Raw genomic sequence first — 15135 nt, 5'->3', positions numbered from 1 at the left:
TTGTAATGACTGGGTAGGGAGGGAAGCCAGGTCTTCCAGTCTTAAAACACAACAGGTCCTGAGAGGTCTCTTACTGTATTTTTTAAAAGCTGCAGGGGAAGGAAGATAGAAAGCAAGCAAAGTAACACTGAGATGCTATATGAAGTCCAAAAGAACTTTGTTGCACTGGCATCAGGTCTTCTGTTCTGCACTAACTTTGATAGTAGAGAACATTTTCCCTAGTAGAGATGCTGTATGTTAACACTGATAAATTAAATTGCCTCACTTCGAATTTCTCAAGCTTCACTTTGGCACAAAGACCTATAAAAAGAAAATGAAAATACCCTTTGTATATGAATGAAAGAAACTTGAAAATTGAAGTTTGAAATGTATGTAGCATTGAACGAATTTAAAGTTAATTCAGGAGGCCAGATGAATATATGCCACAAGCATTGTTTTACCACTCTGATGCCTCTTGAGCCTCTAAATTAGGAAGCCATAACTCAAAACCCTAAGCTAACAAAAGCATCAAGACCCTCACTGTCCACTAATTAAATCAAGGAGTGGTTTTATTTGCATGTCCCGATATGGGTTAGGGCTCTGTTTTAGACTGCCTGTTTTAAAAATATTGTCTACATTTTTGTTAAGTTCTGAAATATTTAACTATTTTTAGTAATTTGGGAATGTTTTTTGTTTGCTGGTATTTACTGTTTCTTAACACTTCATAATGTGTATATAAAAAGATTTTAAAAATCTGTTTTTTTCTTTATTTTAGATGTAACTAAATAGTATTTTCCAATAAATGTTTCTTTCTAACCCTTTTGAAACAGAAATGTGAAAGAACTGGGATGTAGGCATTCTCAAGGACTTTTTGCAAAATCGACTCTTTTAACTGTCTTGCGGAATTCTAGAACATGTTACTTTTCTATAGAATAAGATTTTCCCTTTCCACATTGCTTAGGTAGAGTGTATCTCTGAGTGCTTAGTTTCTGCTCTGCATTCATGTTTGGTTTTAAGCATGTTGCATTAGCTCATCAGTGTTATGTAAATATCTTCAAATTTTGTATATTTATTTTCATCTCTTCTTTGCATTTTGTTTCTGCCTTAGATATCTCAGTCAACTTTACTGAAGTGGTGACAATTTACAAAGCTTGAGTTTGTGGCTTCAGGTTTTTCTAATGCTTCATTTCCTACCATGTAACTGTTACTGTTTCTAGCTTCTTATTTATTGACTGGAAAGTACTAAAGCCAGGAGTATTTTATAAGGTCTTTGATTTCTTCTCCTTATGTGTAGAGTACTTGTTCCTCCTTTCTGAGACGGTTTATGCTGTCCGGTAGGATTTATACGAAAAGCTATGTTAAATTGATTAAACTTAATGGATTTATTTTGTTCTGTTGATAGTTATTTCTGGAGGTTCTACCCCAAGACAGAAGTCAATGGATTAAAACCACTTCAGACTTAAGAACTTCTTACAATAAGATCAAAGAAATTGTAAGTTGGTACAAAATAGGTTCTCTACTCCCATGCTTTGACATAGGTATTAATACGTACGGTATAACAGAAGATGATTTGATTTTTTTCTGGTTTTACTCAGCATATTACAAACCCTCGGAAAGCAGGACAGCAAGATCTGATAATCAACAACCCACTCTCTCAGGACGAGGGGGTAAGTTGACCCTTGGTTCTATCAACATATGTGCTACTAAAATTCTCATCATCATCATCATACTGACACAAGTGAGTTTTTGCTGAAGAAGGAAAAATGGCAGGTGCTAAAATCTCCCTCCTAAATTTCCAAACTGATTTGTGTTAACAGTGGTTCACAGGCTCTGCTGAACAACTAGAAATGCTCATTTCCAGGTTAATAATCTGATTTTTCAGGGCTTATCACAGGGAAGGCTGTGATGAACAAAAAATCGGTGCTAGACTGTAAGTCCAGTTCCACAGCGTATCTTTTCTTTGACTGATATGCTTTTTTATTGCTATATGTTTTCACCTTATATGCAAAACGGCTGTAATTGAAGGAGTGTTTAAACAGTCAATATGAAGGGAATGCCGTTAACAGCAAATACTGAAGAACCCTCCTCTGGAAGACTGTTCAGCCTTAGAAGTTCTTCTCCAGCAAAAATAGAATTGTTGCATGTCTGAGTTGTATACGTGCTGAGTTAATGTCTAAAGCACCAGACTGCAAGATACGCATTTCTTCCAAGGTTTTTAATTCTTTTTCTTTATATAGTTAAAAGAAACAAAAGTTTCTTTTCTAATCAGAAAGCAGCCAGCTGCAAAATGACAAATCCAGATTTTAAAGAAATACTGAAAATGTGGTAAAAGTATTTGGCCTGACTGTCACTAAGTGCAGAGCATCCAGCTCTCACTGAAATTAATGGGACCTCCTAGTAGCTTGGTATTTTCGAAGTCATGACACTTTGTTGAGGGTTTACATGTAAATTTGGGAGCTTAATTTTAAGCAATTTTTTTTTTTTACGCAGCATTTTATTATACCTGAAAAGCTCTTAGGTATTTTATAGCACATATCTTCAAGCTTCTTCGTTAATTATGTCACCATTTCTGAAAATTCTTTTTTATCACATTTTCAAAATAACTTAATATCATGAAAATAATTTGTTTGTCTGCATTTAAGAGATTTACACCTAGAAAGACTGCCACAGATGTCTTTGGTGGTACTGCTTCTGTTTCTATTTTGTTCACAAAAATGGAAGCCCATATTTTGTTTGTGTTTAGTGTGGTACTCTGCTTCATGTTTAACGTAGGAGAGATAGGTTTGCTTATGGAAACATGGAAGTATTGATCCATAGGTACATTGGTGTCTCTGCAGCCGGTATGACTGTGCATGCCATCAAACTATTCTTGCATCCAGCTGGACAGAAAGTTGTGTCAAATGTGAAAGATTTAAAGTGTTTCTACTGTAGTTTGTGATTATACACAGTGGCACAACCTTCTTTCTGCCTAGGATGTCTTTAGGAGACAGAAGACGAAGTTAACATGTCAGAGTACGTGGCAGGGGATTAATCTATAAAACAAAGCCACGGGCCAAATCAGTCACAGGAATGAAGAGCGAAGTGCCTCTGAAGTGACTTAATGTTTTACCCTTTCAGAGTCCTGGGTTTTGCTTCCTTTTTGCAATGAAGATTCTGTTTCCTTCGTCCTTTCCTTTGATGGACCGGGGTGGGAGCAGGGGCAGGGGAGTTTCAAAATATGATCTAGCTGCATGAAATGAAAAGAGCTGTGAGTTAAAAAGATACTAGTTTTAGGTAAGACATTGTCAAGGATATAAATGCTTCTGAAGTTTGGGGTTTTTTTCATAGTTTGTAACACAGATATAGAAGCTAATTAATTTCTTTTTTGTTATTTTACCTTTCTTCTGCTAGATAATATTAATCTACTTTCTCTTTTCTTTCTGTGGAGCATAAGCCACCGTGGCAATGAATTGTTTACAGAGGAGCAAGAAATTCTGAGTATTGTAGCCACTCTGTTTGTACAGTATTTCATTCACTGTTGCGGCTGCTATCTGAACACTAACTTGCAGGAAAAGACTGCTATAGATTTTGTTCCTACTGTATTTTGATCAGTATGGCCAAGCTCCCATCCCTTTACAATAAAGAATAGGCTTTACAATACTTTTTCTGGGGCATACAAACAGCAGGATTTGCTGACTTCTTTCAGGTTAGCTTTTGCAAAATACTGGTAAGCAAGGCATGGAAACCAAAGACAGAAAATGGAAATGGTCATAAGCACAGATATAGAAGAAGCTAAACCTACTTCAAACTCTTTTTTTTTTTTTTTATGTTGACAGTGAGCTTTAAATACCCTGGTTTTCCCTATCAGAACTTTTTTGGAATGGCCAGTCTTGATCTGCACTGTATATATGTACCGTTAGAATGATGTCATTTTCATAGTAGGTATTTGATCATCATACATTACTTATTCGATTTTGCCTCCACTAAGACAAACTAGCTTACTTCCAAACAATTTCTTAGTATGGAAATTATAGCAGCTTCCAATTAGAGTCTGTACATTCATAGGAGAAATGTAGTACAGTACAGTGATATAGACTTTTTTCCGTGTGTGAACTACTGATTTTTTTTTAGTTGAGCTGCTGGTTCTGATAAGTTTGAATTTACACTGCCTTCCTAAATATTCTTCATAGATGCCTTACAAGTAACTCATGGACCTGCAGCCGTCCAGTGAGCAAATGGAGTGAGCCTAGAACAAGGATCCAGGAACTTGAATGTTTTCATGTCTGATCTAAACTGACTTTCTCAGATACGTTAGGCTGGTCACCAACATTCTTTTTCACCCATAAAATATTGATATACCTATCTACCAGGAATGTTGAGGATTAATTAGTTAATATTTGTACAGTACTTTGCTGATGTAGCATATAAGCCTTAAGTATTAGTAGAAGTCTCTGTTTCATACAATTATTTTTCCTTATTTCAGAGTCTTTGGAATAAATTTTTCCAGGATAAAGAGCTTCGAGCAATGATTGAACAAGATGTGACAAGAACGTATGTAGATCTTTAAAGAAATTTCTGTATATAAATTTAGATTCTGCATTTTTATGTGGTATACATTATATTGTGTTTTCTTGTCTTCAGTTAGTGTAAGTGTCAGGATTGTTGAACATGAATGTGTAGAAACATACATTAAATGTATAAAAATACAGCTTTCTTGGAGTTAAAAATGAGAAAATCGAGTTAAACATTAAACCCTGGAGATTTATTGGTATCATTGAAGAAAAGCTCTTCTAAATTAAGACATTAGGAAATGTATTACTATGTGAAATTTAAAGTAGAGTTTTCCATATGAAGCAAAGAGAAAGTAAGAGAAACTGAAAGGTCTTGTAACTAAATTATGATCATAATAAAGGATTGAACAGAATACTTTTTTTAATTCTTAACATTTATTCAATCAATAATAAAAAAAGCAGTTTGTAATTAGTAAGGCAAATGTCACCCTTCTAGAGAAGTTAAGCATTTCTATTCCTATTTATCACTTTTCTAGTGTTACTTGTCACATATGCCTTTTAAAATTTGTCCTAATATTACTGTGATAATGTTTTCATCTTCTTGGCCCTTAGGTCATTCCTGTTTAGGAACTTGCTTGAGTTAGAACACTCAGTTCCTGAAAACATTTCTTTTCGGAGTGGAAGCATTGACTGATGTGTAAATCTAATTAAATTCAATTCCTGGTTTGCTGCCATGTGAAATTTTACTGTATTGCAAATATTTTTCCTTATAACTTGAAAAAAGTGGTGATAGCCATAGATTTTACAAATCCCAAGCTCACACATTTTCATTTACAAAAACAAAGTCATGCAGAAGAAATCATTGCTCTCTGGTTTTGGAATATTTTATATGTCTGTCCCTAGACCCGTTCTTGAATGCACTTTGCCGTGAGACGTGTAATTAAAATCTGAGTATGCTTTCATGTGCATTCTCACAGATGGTATTTTTTGTTTGTTAAAGGAAACAGTTCAGGATGTTCTAAGATTAAAATATATACATATCTAAACTATAATTGGAGAATGAAAAGTTGTATGGAGGTTATGTTGGATGCAAGACTGTTATTTTAAAAAAAATGTATGTATATACACACACAAAGTCCAGGCTCTCATTCTGGCAAATGGCAGAGTGAGTAATACTAATATCAGTAATAGTGACTAAAGACATTTCCATTTATGTATTTATACAAAATAATGTCTATTTGAAACAATAGCAGCATACATTATGTGCATCAATATCAAAATAAGTCAAACAATGAAGGAGCAAAATTTATCAAAGTGATATGAATTTATTTGATAAACTACATGCATTTATATGTATACTTGTTTGCCTATTCATAAAACAGTGTGCATTTTATGTATACATATGTATCTGTTTGTAAACTATCATTAGTATAAGAAGCAGTAAGTTCTACATTCCTTGGCTTTGGAGTATAAGTACCTTCTCTTTAATGTTGTCCTTTTCATTTCCATTCTTTAAATAAATTCCTGGAGCTACAATTTAAAGATTTGTCATTAACTTACAACGCTTTTTATTAAAGGTTAAAATAATTGAGTATTATATTCAGTTACCATAATCACTACCTTCTAGCTTCTGTTTCTTACTTAACCGATGTTTTTATATTTTTGTCATCGAGTTCAGTACTCCATCATCCACCAACATCAAGTAAATAATGCTGTAGAGAGTGATGCTAACTGCACACAGAGTAGCAAACCAGAGTCCCATCTATCAAAGCAGTAAAAAATTTACTCTAGAATGTTGTTATTAGAATTCTCTGAAGTGTAGTAATAATAGATGGGAAAAGTAGATAGAAATATGCTTTTAAAATTGGTATTGGTTTAAATTGTTTAAAATTTCAGAATCCTATTACCTAAAGGGAACTGTGATAGTTTGTTCATGTGTGTGTGTTCATATGCATTTTATGAAACCTTATCTCACCTAATAATTAGATTTGTAAAACATAGATAGTCACAACTGGGCTAATCATCCTTCAGAGTCTATGTACCTGAAGAATTCTAGGACACAAATCATCTCTTCCTAAAGTAAATGTATAGGTCTGATGAATCACACTGTAGAGAAGTATGTTTTTCTTCAGTAATCATAAAGGGATCTAGCTCACCTGTACCTAACTAAACTATAGTCACCTAAAGTCAGGTGAGAGTAATCCAAGCCATAATGTCTAAATTTTATTTTTTGCCTGTTGCGTAATAAGAGCCTCCAATATTTACAAGGGAAGTAGGGAAGGATTTTGTTAAGTTAGTCCTAGCTCATTAGTGATTGACATTTCTAATTAATCACCTGACTTATTTTTTACGGTAGTTGAGAGGTTCAGAATGGATTTTCCTTCAGCTGTCTAGAAACCTGTACTTTTGAGCTGGACCCAAACACCATCTCTTTCTATCTCAAGTGAGAAGCTTCTAAATATGAGGGTGGGAAGGAGAGTAAGGGAGGTTTACAATAATGCAAGTAAAAGCCTTACTTTAGGTGTAGATAGCAGTATCAACCAAGTTGTGACTATAATACTGCATTGTATTATTCTACTAAGAAAGGAAGGTGCGTATGAACTAGCACCATAGTAACTCATAACAGACTTAAGAATGCAATGATTAATTACTGTCATTCAAAAGATGTACCAAGGAACAATGCTGATTTATTTTGTGACGATTAAGAAGGTAAGCGATAAAGAAGAATTTTTAAAAATATTCTGCAGAAATGGAAATCAGCAGATTGGCAGATGCCAGAGCATCTAGCTACCAGTCAAATCAAAATACCAGTCTACTTGCTGGCATCACCTTGTACGTCTAGAATTTTAAGTGGCTAGATTTCATTACTATCTTTTTCTCTCTCCAGTATTTTAAGAAAACAAAATGCTTAGGGGGCTTTCCCAGTAGACTAATCAAGTCAATTTATCTTCTTTTGTAGTAGTATTTTTATATATTGGTCTACCTAGTTTCTGCTTCAAGAGTAAGTATCACAGTTTAGGACAATGGAAGCTGTGTGAAGATGAGTAGTGCTGGGTGCTGCTCTTCCAAACTCTCCATCTTGCAAATAAAAAAACCCCCACCCATAACAAAGGTAGTGGAGAAGCCGTTAGGCAGCTACATCCTTCCTAAGCATATAGAAGAGATGGGAAGAAACAGCAATCCATTGAGTATGAACACAGGAGACAAAATCTAGTTTCTATGTACAAGGAGGGACTGCTGGAAGGGAGAGCTACCTTTATACAACAATTTATTCCTTTTCTAGAAAAAAGTGAGCAATGGGGGGTGGGGGGTGGTTATTATTATTCTTTACCAAGCCTTTGCAGTTGCAAAGGCATCTTTCATTCTTTCTGGTTTAGTAGCTTTCCCCATTCCAGCTGAGTAACAGGGTTGCAGAATGGCAGGGAATGGAATCTGTTCATGACAGAAAAGACAGTCACTCCATCGCTGTGGTTAAGAGCCTCATTTCTGCCTATCACCAAATTTGTTTCATAAAGTATTTGTGCGTCCTTTTATTTGGTTGCCAGCCTAAGTTTCTTCTGTGTCAAAGTCTGGCTGCCTCTGGTATAGGGGCCCCTAAATGGGCTAAACCAATGTTTTAAAAAATGACAACTAACTCGCGCTAGTCTTCACTTTCAGAAAGCAGGGACTTGAACGTGCTGTTGTTTAATTGTAGCAGTTGTGGTACAACAGTCTAGCAAAATTCCCATGTCCTTATGCAGTTTTTCTCAGAAATGTAATTAAATGTAATATTCTAGTGTTCATGAAAAGTATTCTTACCTTGCCTGATTTGAGGAGACTATTTCTAAAACAGTGCTTTAATCATAAAATGTCATTCTCCATAAAAATCCATCCTGAACTGACAGTTCCCTCGTGATCTCTTGTATTTACATTTACTATAATTAATACTTCAGGCAGCTTATTCCTGAGTTCGTTATTATCCTTTCTGTCACAATCTCTGGTATTACTAGATCCTCACAGATATCTCTGTGTATTTTTGAGTTTTCGTTGTTAGTCTTCTCTTCCTAAACTTCATAGGGCAGGCCTGAATAACAGTCCTTCAGAAATAATCTCTTCAAACCCCTAAATTATGTCGATTGCCATCTGCTATAATGCACTTTTGGTCTCAGCTGTGTCCTTCCTTTACAGTAACATGATTAGTACAAGTGCATACAAGTTTCCAAATGTTGGTCTACCCTTACCTCTACCAGGTGCCAGGAAAATGTTACAACCCTCATCCCGATGCCTTTCTCAGGACTCCAGCATTGCTGTGTTTAAGCCACAGTGTCTTCTCTGCCTTGGCTCTTGAGTCAGCTCCTTCATCCAAGGATTTCAAAGCACCTTTCTAGTCTTAATTAGTTATATTTCTGTGCTTACCTGTCATCACCTCTGTGAGATGACCACAGTAATTATTAACACTGGTAGTTTTATCTGAAGTAATTTATTATCATTCTCTCTATTGTTTCTCTGTGACAGGCTTTACAACAGCCTTAATATAACTGGTCTAAAGTTTAGCATTGTAGCTCAGACTTGGGAAGCAGGAAAAACAAAATTTGCTTGAAGAAAACTTACCTGCAATCCATGTGATTTAATTTTAAAACTGACGATACTATAGCCTAAAGGCTATAGTATTTCAGCAATCTAGCCTGATGCCTACCATTGTTTTCTTTTTAAGTATTCTTCTGCTTTTCTTTGTCCAACTTTACCTTTTCCTTTCTTTTTAGTATTCTACCTTTCCAGATTTTTTGGTTTTCTTTGTTATTGCTCCATATAGCTGGATGTGGTTTGGGGTGGTTGCTTTATGAAACATTTTTTGCCATCTAGTTACTTCTTTAGTAAGAATGAAAACAACTTTTGTTTGTGTACGTATTCATTAAAGTATGTCCTGCATAACCGCTTTATTTCCTACCTCCAACAGTCAAGGGGCAGGATGCACAGGTGAGAGATGCTTCAGAATAGTTACAGATTGTAAATGTTTACATTTGCCTGGGTTATACGCAGATAACAGGATTTTCCCAAAAGCTTTTTCCCCTTATTCTCACACTAGGTTCACTTCATTCTATTTCACTTGAAGGATATTTGCCCTGCCAGAGTATCAAATGATTTCATAATTGTAAAGTTTATTTGAGACAGCCACTAAAGACAGTGAAATGCCTAATTATGTTGCATCACAAAAGATGCCGGTAAGATATATTGGAGCTTAGGATACTGGTTTTCCAGTCAATTATGAGATATTTTAATAATCTTGTCATTAAAATGCTAATAATTTTTCAAATGTTCATGAAATATTGAACCCTTGTGTATATGCTTCTTCTGACATACTCTTCTTTCTTCCATCTTCTTCCAGTTTAGAACTGGAAATTTTACAAACTTCCTTAACATATTGTAGCTCTTGTACTCTTCCTTTGCCCAACTTCCATCTTGAGAAAAATGACAAGCAGGGCTAAGCACTATTTGTGAATCTGCAGGGCAGACTGATGATCCAGTTACAGTTGCCAGCCTAACACAGATTAAAAAAATGGGAGCATGTCATATAAAGTACGTTTTTTATCTATGGAGGTTTGATCTTGGGTGCTTATTTTCCCAGTACCTGAATCAAGTTAATCAATAGATAACTGTTTGCAACAGTTTTAGTTTTAGTTTTAACTGACTTGGTTTTTTGAGGGGAGAAGAAGCATCTGCTTGGATTTTTTGATCATGCTCCTTTTCTAAGTGTTCCTAGCAAGTTTTAGATTCATTGGTGAAGGACTGACAGTGGGTGGAGCACAGTCTTGGAGTTAAGGTACCATTGGAATGCTGTGGCACCTGGGACCAGAACCATCTTCTGGGCTGCTAGGTTTGACAGTAAGAGTCTGTGTGCAGGAAGGAGAGGGTAGATCTTTGCTTTAGTCATTGCCTCTCGTTCTGTCTCCTTTCATTCTACTTCAACTCAACTTCTTTTCATGACATGGAAGAGCAAAGAAACCTGATTTTTTAGGCAGGAACATAATCATTTTGATTAGATCCTCCAAGTCATTAATTTTCAGTGGATTGGCTGTTTGTAAGAAGTTGACAATTGAAACAATCTGCCATTGTATTTCATTCTTGCAGATCTCTAGTTTTCATAATATTAAAAGGGATTACTTAAATATAACTGGTGATATCATATCTATATAGTGGACTGATGTATATTAAAGAACATGGTTCAGAATTTTGGTTGCAAAACAGATGTAGCAAGTCTTTAGAAGTATTCTTACTCTAGCAGCACCCACAATTCACAGAGCAGTGGGAAAGCAGACAAGGGAGGTGCTGTCTTACCTAAAACCGTTGCTAGAAAACCAGCGACTGAGATTCTGTGTGCTATATTGTTTACTTTTCGCTGTATTTCTTAATTTTCAGCTTTCCTGAAATGCAGTATTTCCAGCAAGAGAATGTGAGGAAAATTCTTACAGATGTTCTATTCTGCTACGCCAGAGAAAATGAGCAGTTGCTTTATAAACAGGTAATGAAAATACTGTACAGGTGGCATTCATTGACTCAACATTTTCTATACGGTTTGACAATAATGTAGTTGTGTTGTATCTGAAGTCGTATCATAATGCTAAAGTAATCAAAGAGCTGCTTGTCAGCTGGATAGTAAGAAAAGTAAGTTCATTGAATAACATATGCTTTTTCCTCATAACACAGTCCCTCAAATTGTTTTCTTTAAGGTTGCTAAGTTGTCTAACTTCAAATTCCTTTATAAACAACATCTTTTTCTTCAGTGTTGGTTAAGAAAGAAAAAAAAGAAAGCCTTTCTCTGTTTAGGTAAAGAAAGAAAGTATGCAGCAGGATTGAAAATGGTACTGAATAATCAAAAAACGTAAATAGTGACTTCTGAAATTTAGGCAAAGTTTACTGGTTTAAGTTTTACTTAATATTTTAAGTTCTTCAAAGTGCTAAATCCATGTGGTACGTTAGCAAATAGATCCTTTATCTAACCCTGTAGCATCCAAATACAATGCAGCTGACAAATGCCTCTTGACTGAAGGATAAGAGTGCTACAAATACCACTTTTACAGTGTTGTCTGAAGGAGAGCCTGCTCAAGCCATTTTTGATAAAATGATAAAGAAAGCCTTAAAGCTACACTAAATATGCATCCATATGGGATGCAGGCTAAATTAATTTAACATTTGTTCTGAAGGTTTTGAGGTGAGTATAAGCTTGATACTAAATTAATATAGCAAGACAAATATGCAGAGTATTGACATAAGTATATTTGTATTTGTTGCTTCGGGCTGTTAACTGTAGGGTGAGTAGGGACTGACAAACTGAGGGATACTCTGTGTGCACGGACAAAGGATAAACTGTAGGGCAGCAAACTCTAGGTAGACAGAAAATTTTTCGTGACAAAAATACAGAGGTTCAGTAAATGTGAAGATTTGTATAAGACACTGTATGCTTTCAGGCATGGTCTGTGGCCACGCTGTCCTCAAGCCAGGAAATTAGTGGCATTTTGTGAATAACAGGACTCACTTGAGTTGAAGGAACAGTTACTTCTGAAGAACTGTTCTACATACTATATAAAAAATCAAATATATATTTATCAAACATGAAATTTCTATCAGCTGGTTATTTCTCATGTTTGACAGACTGTCAAACATGGAATAGTCTTGCGTGAGAACAAGAAAAAATGAGATTTGTGAGCTGTATTTTGAAGGGCAATACTAAAGAAAACACTTCAGCAGTATTTAGCCTCCCCTTTCTAGTGAATATAGGCCAGAGTACTGATGATGGGAAAATGGAAGAACACATTCCAGCTAATTTAGTCTATCATTTATTGAACAAGAAGTATTATTTTACTCTTTGATATGACTTAAAAGGACTTAATTACCCTCTGTTCATATTTAAAATCCTCTTGATTCCTTACCAAGAAATAATACCTTTCTACATAAGGATGGAATATTTAGCCAGATCAAATTTAAAAAAAAAAAGCCCTGAGTTTCATCACAAGCTGTTAAAGCTATTATTTTCTACTAGGTGACACCCCGTTTAACATAGACCATATTGTTAATAGTTATGGGATTTTATTGAATTAATGAGACTGTTATCATGTAGTAGAATGTCTTGCTGAGTTAATTGAAACCGCAGAGATTATATAAATGGTATTAATGAACTTTGACTGCCTGATGCCTCAGCTTTAATAAAGACTGCTTGGTGGGCTAAATGAACATAGGCAGATAAAAGAACAGGTTCAATTTTGCGAGCCTACAGGCTGTTAACAAAGAAAACTTCTTTACCTCTGTTTTCAACTGGTGTGCATCAGTAGTGCAGTAATTCCAGGAAGGGGTTGCCACAGGACTAAGGGGAGAGGTGAAGTGCAGAAAATGAAATAAATTTGGATCATGAAAAACTGTTGATTTAATCTCTCTGAAGCGTGTTCATTATATCACCCATGTCTCATCGTGCTGTGCCAAGTCCACAAAATAGCGAATGATAGTGGTTTTCCTCTCTTGTTGTGAACATGTGTCACTTTTATTAGGAGCTTTTCTTTTTTCTTACCTCATTTTAAAAGGGTGGGGGGTTTTGTTTTTTAAATTAATGCTCCTGTTAGCTTTTTAGTAACAATCCTGCTTTTTTGTCTCTGTGTCCCTCTCTTTCTAGATAACATTTCTTTCATGTCTATCAGTAACCTTCCTTGCATTAGCTAATAGGAAGTAGAATTTGGGGTGGCGACGGGATGTTTTTTTCCCTCTTTTAGCAAATACCTATGTTGCAGTCAATCTTCCTGTCCTACTATTTTTATTGGTTATGTTTTTACCATTGACTCAAGCCCCACTTCCCAGAATAATTTCCACTACATCAAAGACTATCATATTTTCTTGAAGATAATGATGGTTACCATTAATTCATCAATAACAGATCACCTCCAAGCTGCTCTCTCCACCATGACCTGAACACAAAGCCCAAATTAAGGTGTTTGTCTTCATATTCAGTATCCATCGCGGGACTGGTCCTGTTGTTCTCTATACGAATTCCTGTGTCTTATTTGTATGACCACATACAAGAGCTACATTTTCTATAACAATTATAACACTTGGCCAATAACTGAAAACTTATACTTCTGTCTGTCAATATCTGTACAGAACCCAATGTTTCTCTTTCAAACTATTTGGAAAAAGTTCTAGTTCCTTGACAATTTGCATCCTCATAAATGTAAATAAAGCTTATCTGAAGTTTACGACATTTTATTGAAACTATTACATAGCATCAGCATATAGTCTTACAAGAAGCAATCAATAATGTTTGTTTAATATGCATATATGCATGAAAGTTGTCTTTGTAGTAGGGTTTGTGGGTTTTGACCAGCATGAAGTAACATTTTATTTGATGAGGAAAAAGATATTTCTGTCCCTAGTGAAATGGAGTAGAATGTTGTGAAGCTGTATACAGATTTTAAAGACAGAATCCTCACTGGGATCATTGAATTTTTAAATAGCAGCTGTAAATATAAAATCCAAAGAGAATAGTATATTGTACTTAAAAATATGTAAAAATTACTCTTAGCATTCTTCTGTAAGAGTGGTGCCAAAATTCTGGTCCTAGTTACACTGGAAAAAAATAGTGACAATTAAGCTAAATCACTAGGCTAACCATTGGTCGCTCATGATTTGATTGCCCTTAAAGAAGTCAATATAATTTTGAGATGTATTGATTCACTTTTCATTGTAGAAATGCTGTAGTTCTGGTTTTCTTTCCAAACCATAGACTGTATTATGAAATCAATATTTTGTTGTAGCTGGGAAGTGTCATAAAATTATCTGAGCTCTGTCAACTTATTTATTAACACTAAAGAGTTTTAGTAAACTGCAGCATTGAAAAAATATGTGTATGCATATTACACTGGTGGCTTTTCTTGCCAAGCTAAAAATCTCTAAACATTTGAAGTACTCTTGTAACTGAAAGATCAGAGGTATCTTTTTGAAATCCTGCTATTTCATCATCTGTTTGTTTTGTTTTCGTTGTATGTGGGCAGCCACATTATGATTCTACTTTATTCTAAATTTGATATATTATTATGTTGGAAGAATGCATGATGTGCTTTTATCTTTTATAACTAATTCTTATTTTATGTCCTCTTTCTTTTTCTTCAGCTTATATGTTTACAGCTTAGGTGGTAGTTTTATTAGATAGTCAAGTTTTTGGCATTTCCATTTCTCTTATTTCATGTTATTATATCAGGGCAAATAAAAGATTAGACATAGAGCTGTTAATTAACTGAGGGCTGTGAGTATGTGTGGAAGTACAATCCAGGTTATCTACAGTTTATTTGAATATTTTTGCCACATATTTGTCTAATCCTGGACCTATCTCCCTGTCTCTCCTATTCCTTTCCCTCTTGGTATGACCATAAGACTTTCAGAAATCTAAAGTTGTCAATTTGTAATCTAAGCCATAATGTTGTTTTTGGGAATTTTACATCAGCTCCTGAAATCAAGGGGCTACATTGGGTTTAATCTTTTTTTTTTTCTAACTGAGTTTCTATTTAGCCTTCATCTTTCAAAGTAGTCCCTAAAGGTTCAGAAATAGAAAGAAAAAACTCCAAACTTCAGTAGTTTTGCTGTCTTCAGCTTTGCCCAGTCAACTAACTGCTATTGCTGCAACCCTACAGTTGAGGCTATAACAGTC

The 15135-nt window shown here is 35.1% G+C and overlaps 1 protein-coding gene across 1 annotated transcript in view; it reads left to right on the top strand.

The window, feature by feature from the left end:
• TBC1D5 (TBC1 domain family member 5) overlaps positions 1 to 15135 on the top strand; it is a 189955-nt gene that overhangs the window by 44025 nt on the left and 130795 nt on the right. The window contains exons 4-7 of the mRNA XM_059818281.1: positions 1382 to 1471; positions 1575 to 1646; positions 4442 to 4509; positions 10866 to 10968. Of these exons, the coding sequence (XP_059674264.1) occupies positions 1382 to 1471; positions 1575 to 1646; positions 4442 to 4509; positions 10866 to 10968 (333 nt within the window). The remainder of the gene's footprint in view (positions 1 to 1381; positions 1472 to 1574; positions 1647 to 4441; positions 4510 to 10865; positions 10969 to 15135) is intronic.

This window comes from Gavia stellata, chromosome 6 (genome assembly GCF_030936135.1).
Source record: "Gavia stellata isolate bGavSte3 chromosome 6, bGavSte3.hap2, whole genome shotgun sequence".
Lineage (NCBI taxonomy): Eukaryota > Metazoa > Chordata > Aves > Gaviiformes > Gaviidae > Gavia > Gavia stellata.
This window is presented reverse-complemented; position numbering and strand designations above follow the sequence as displayed.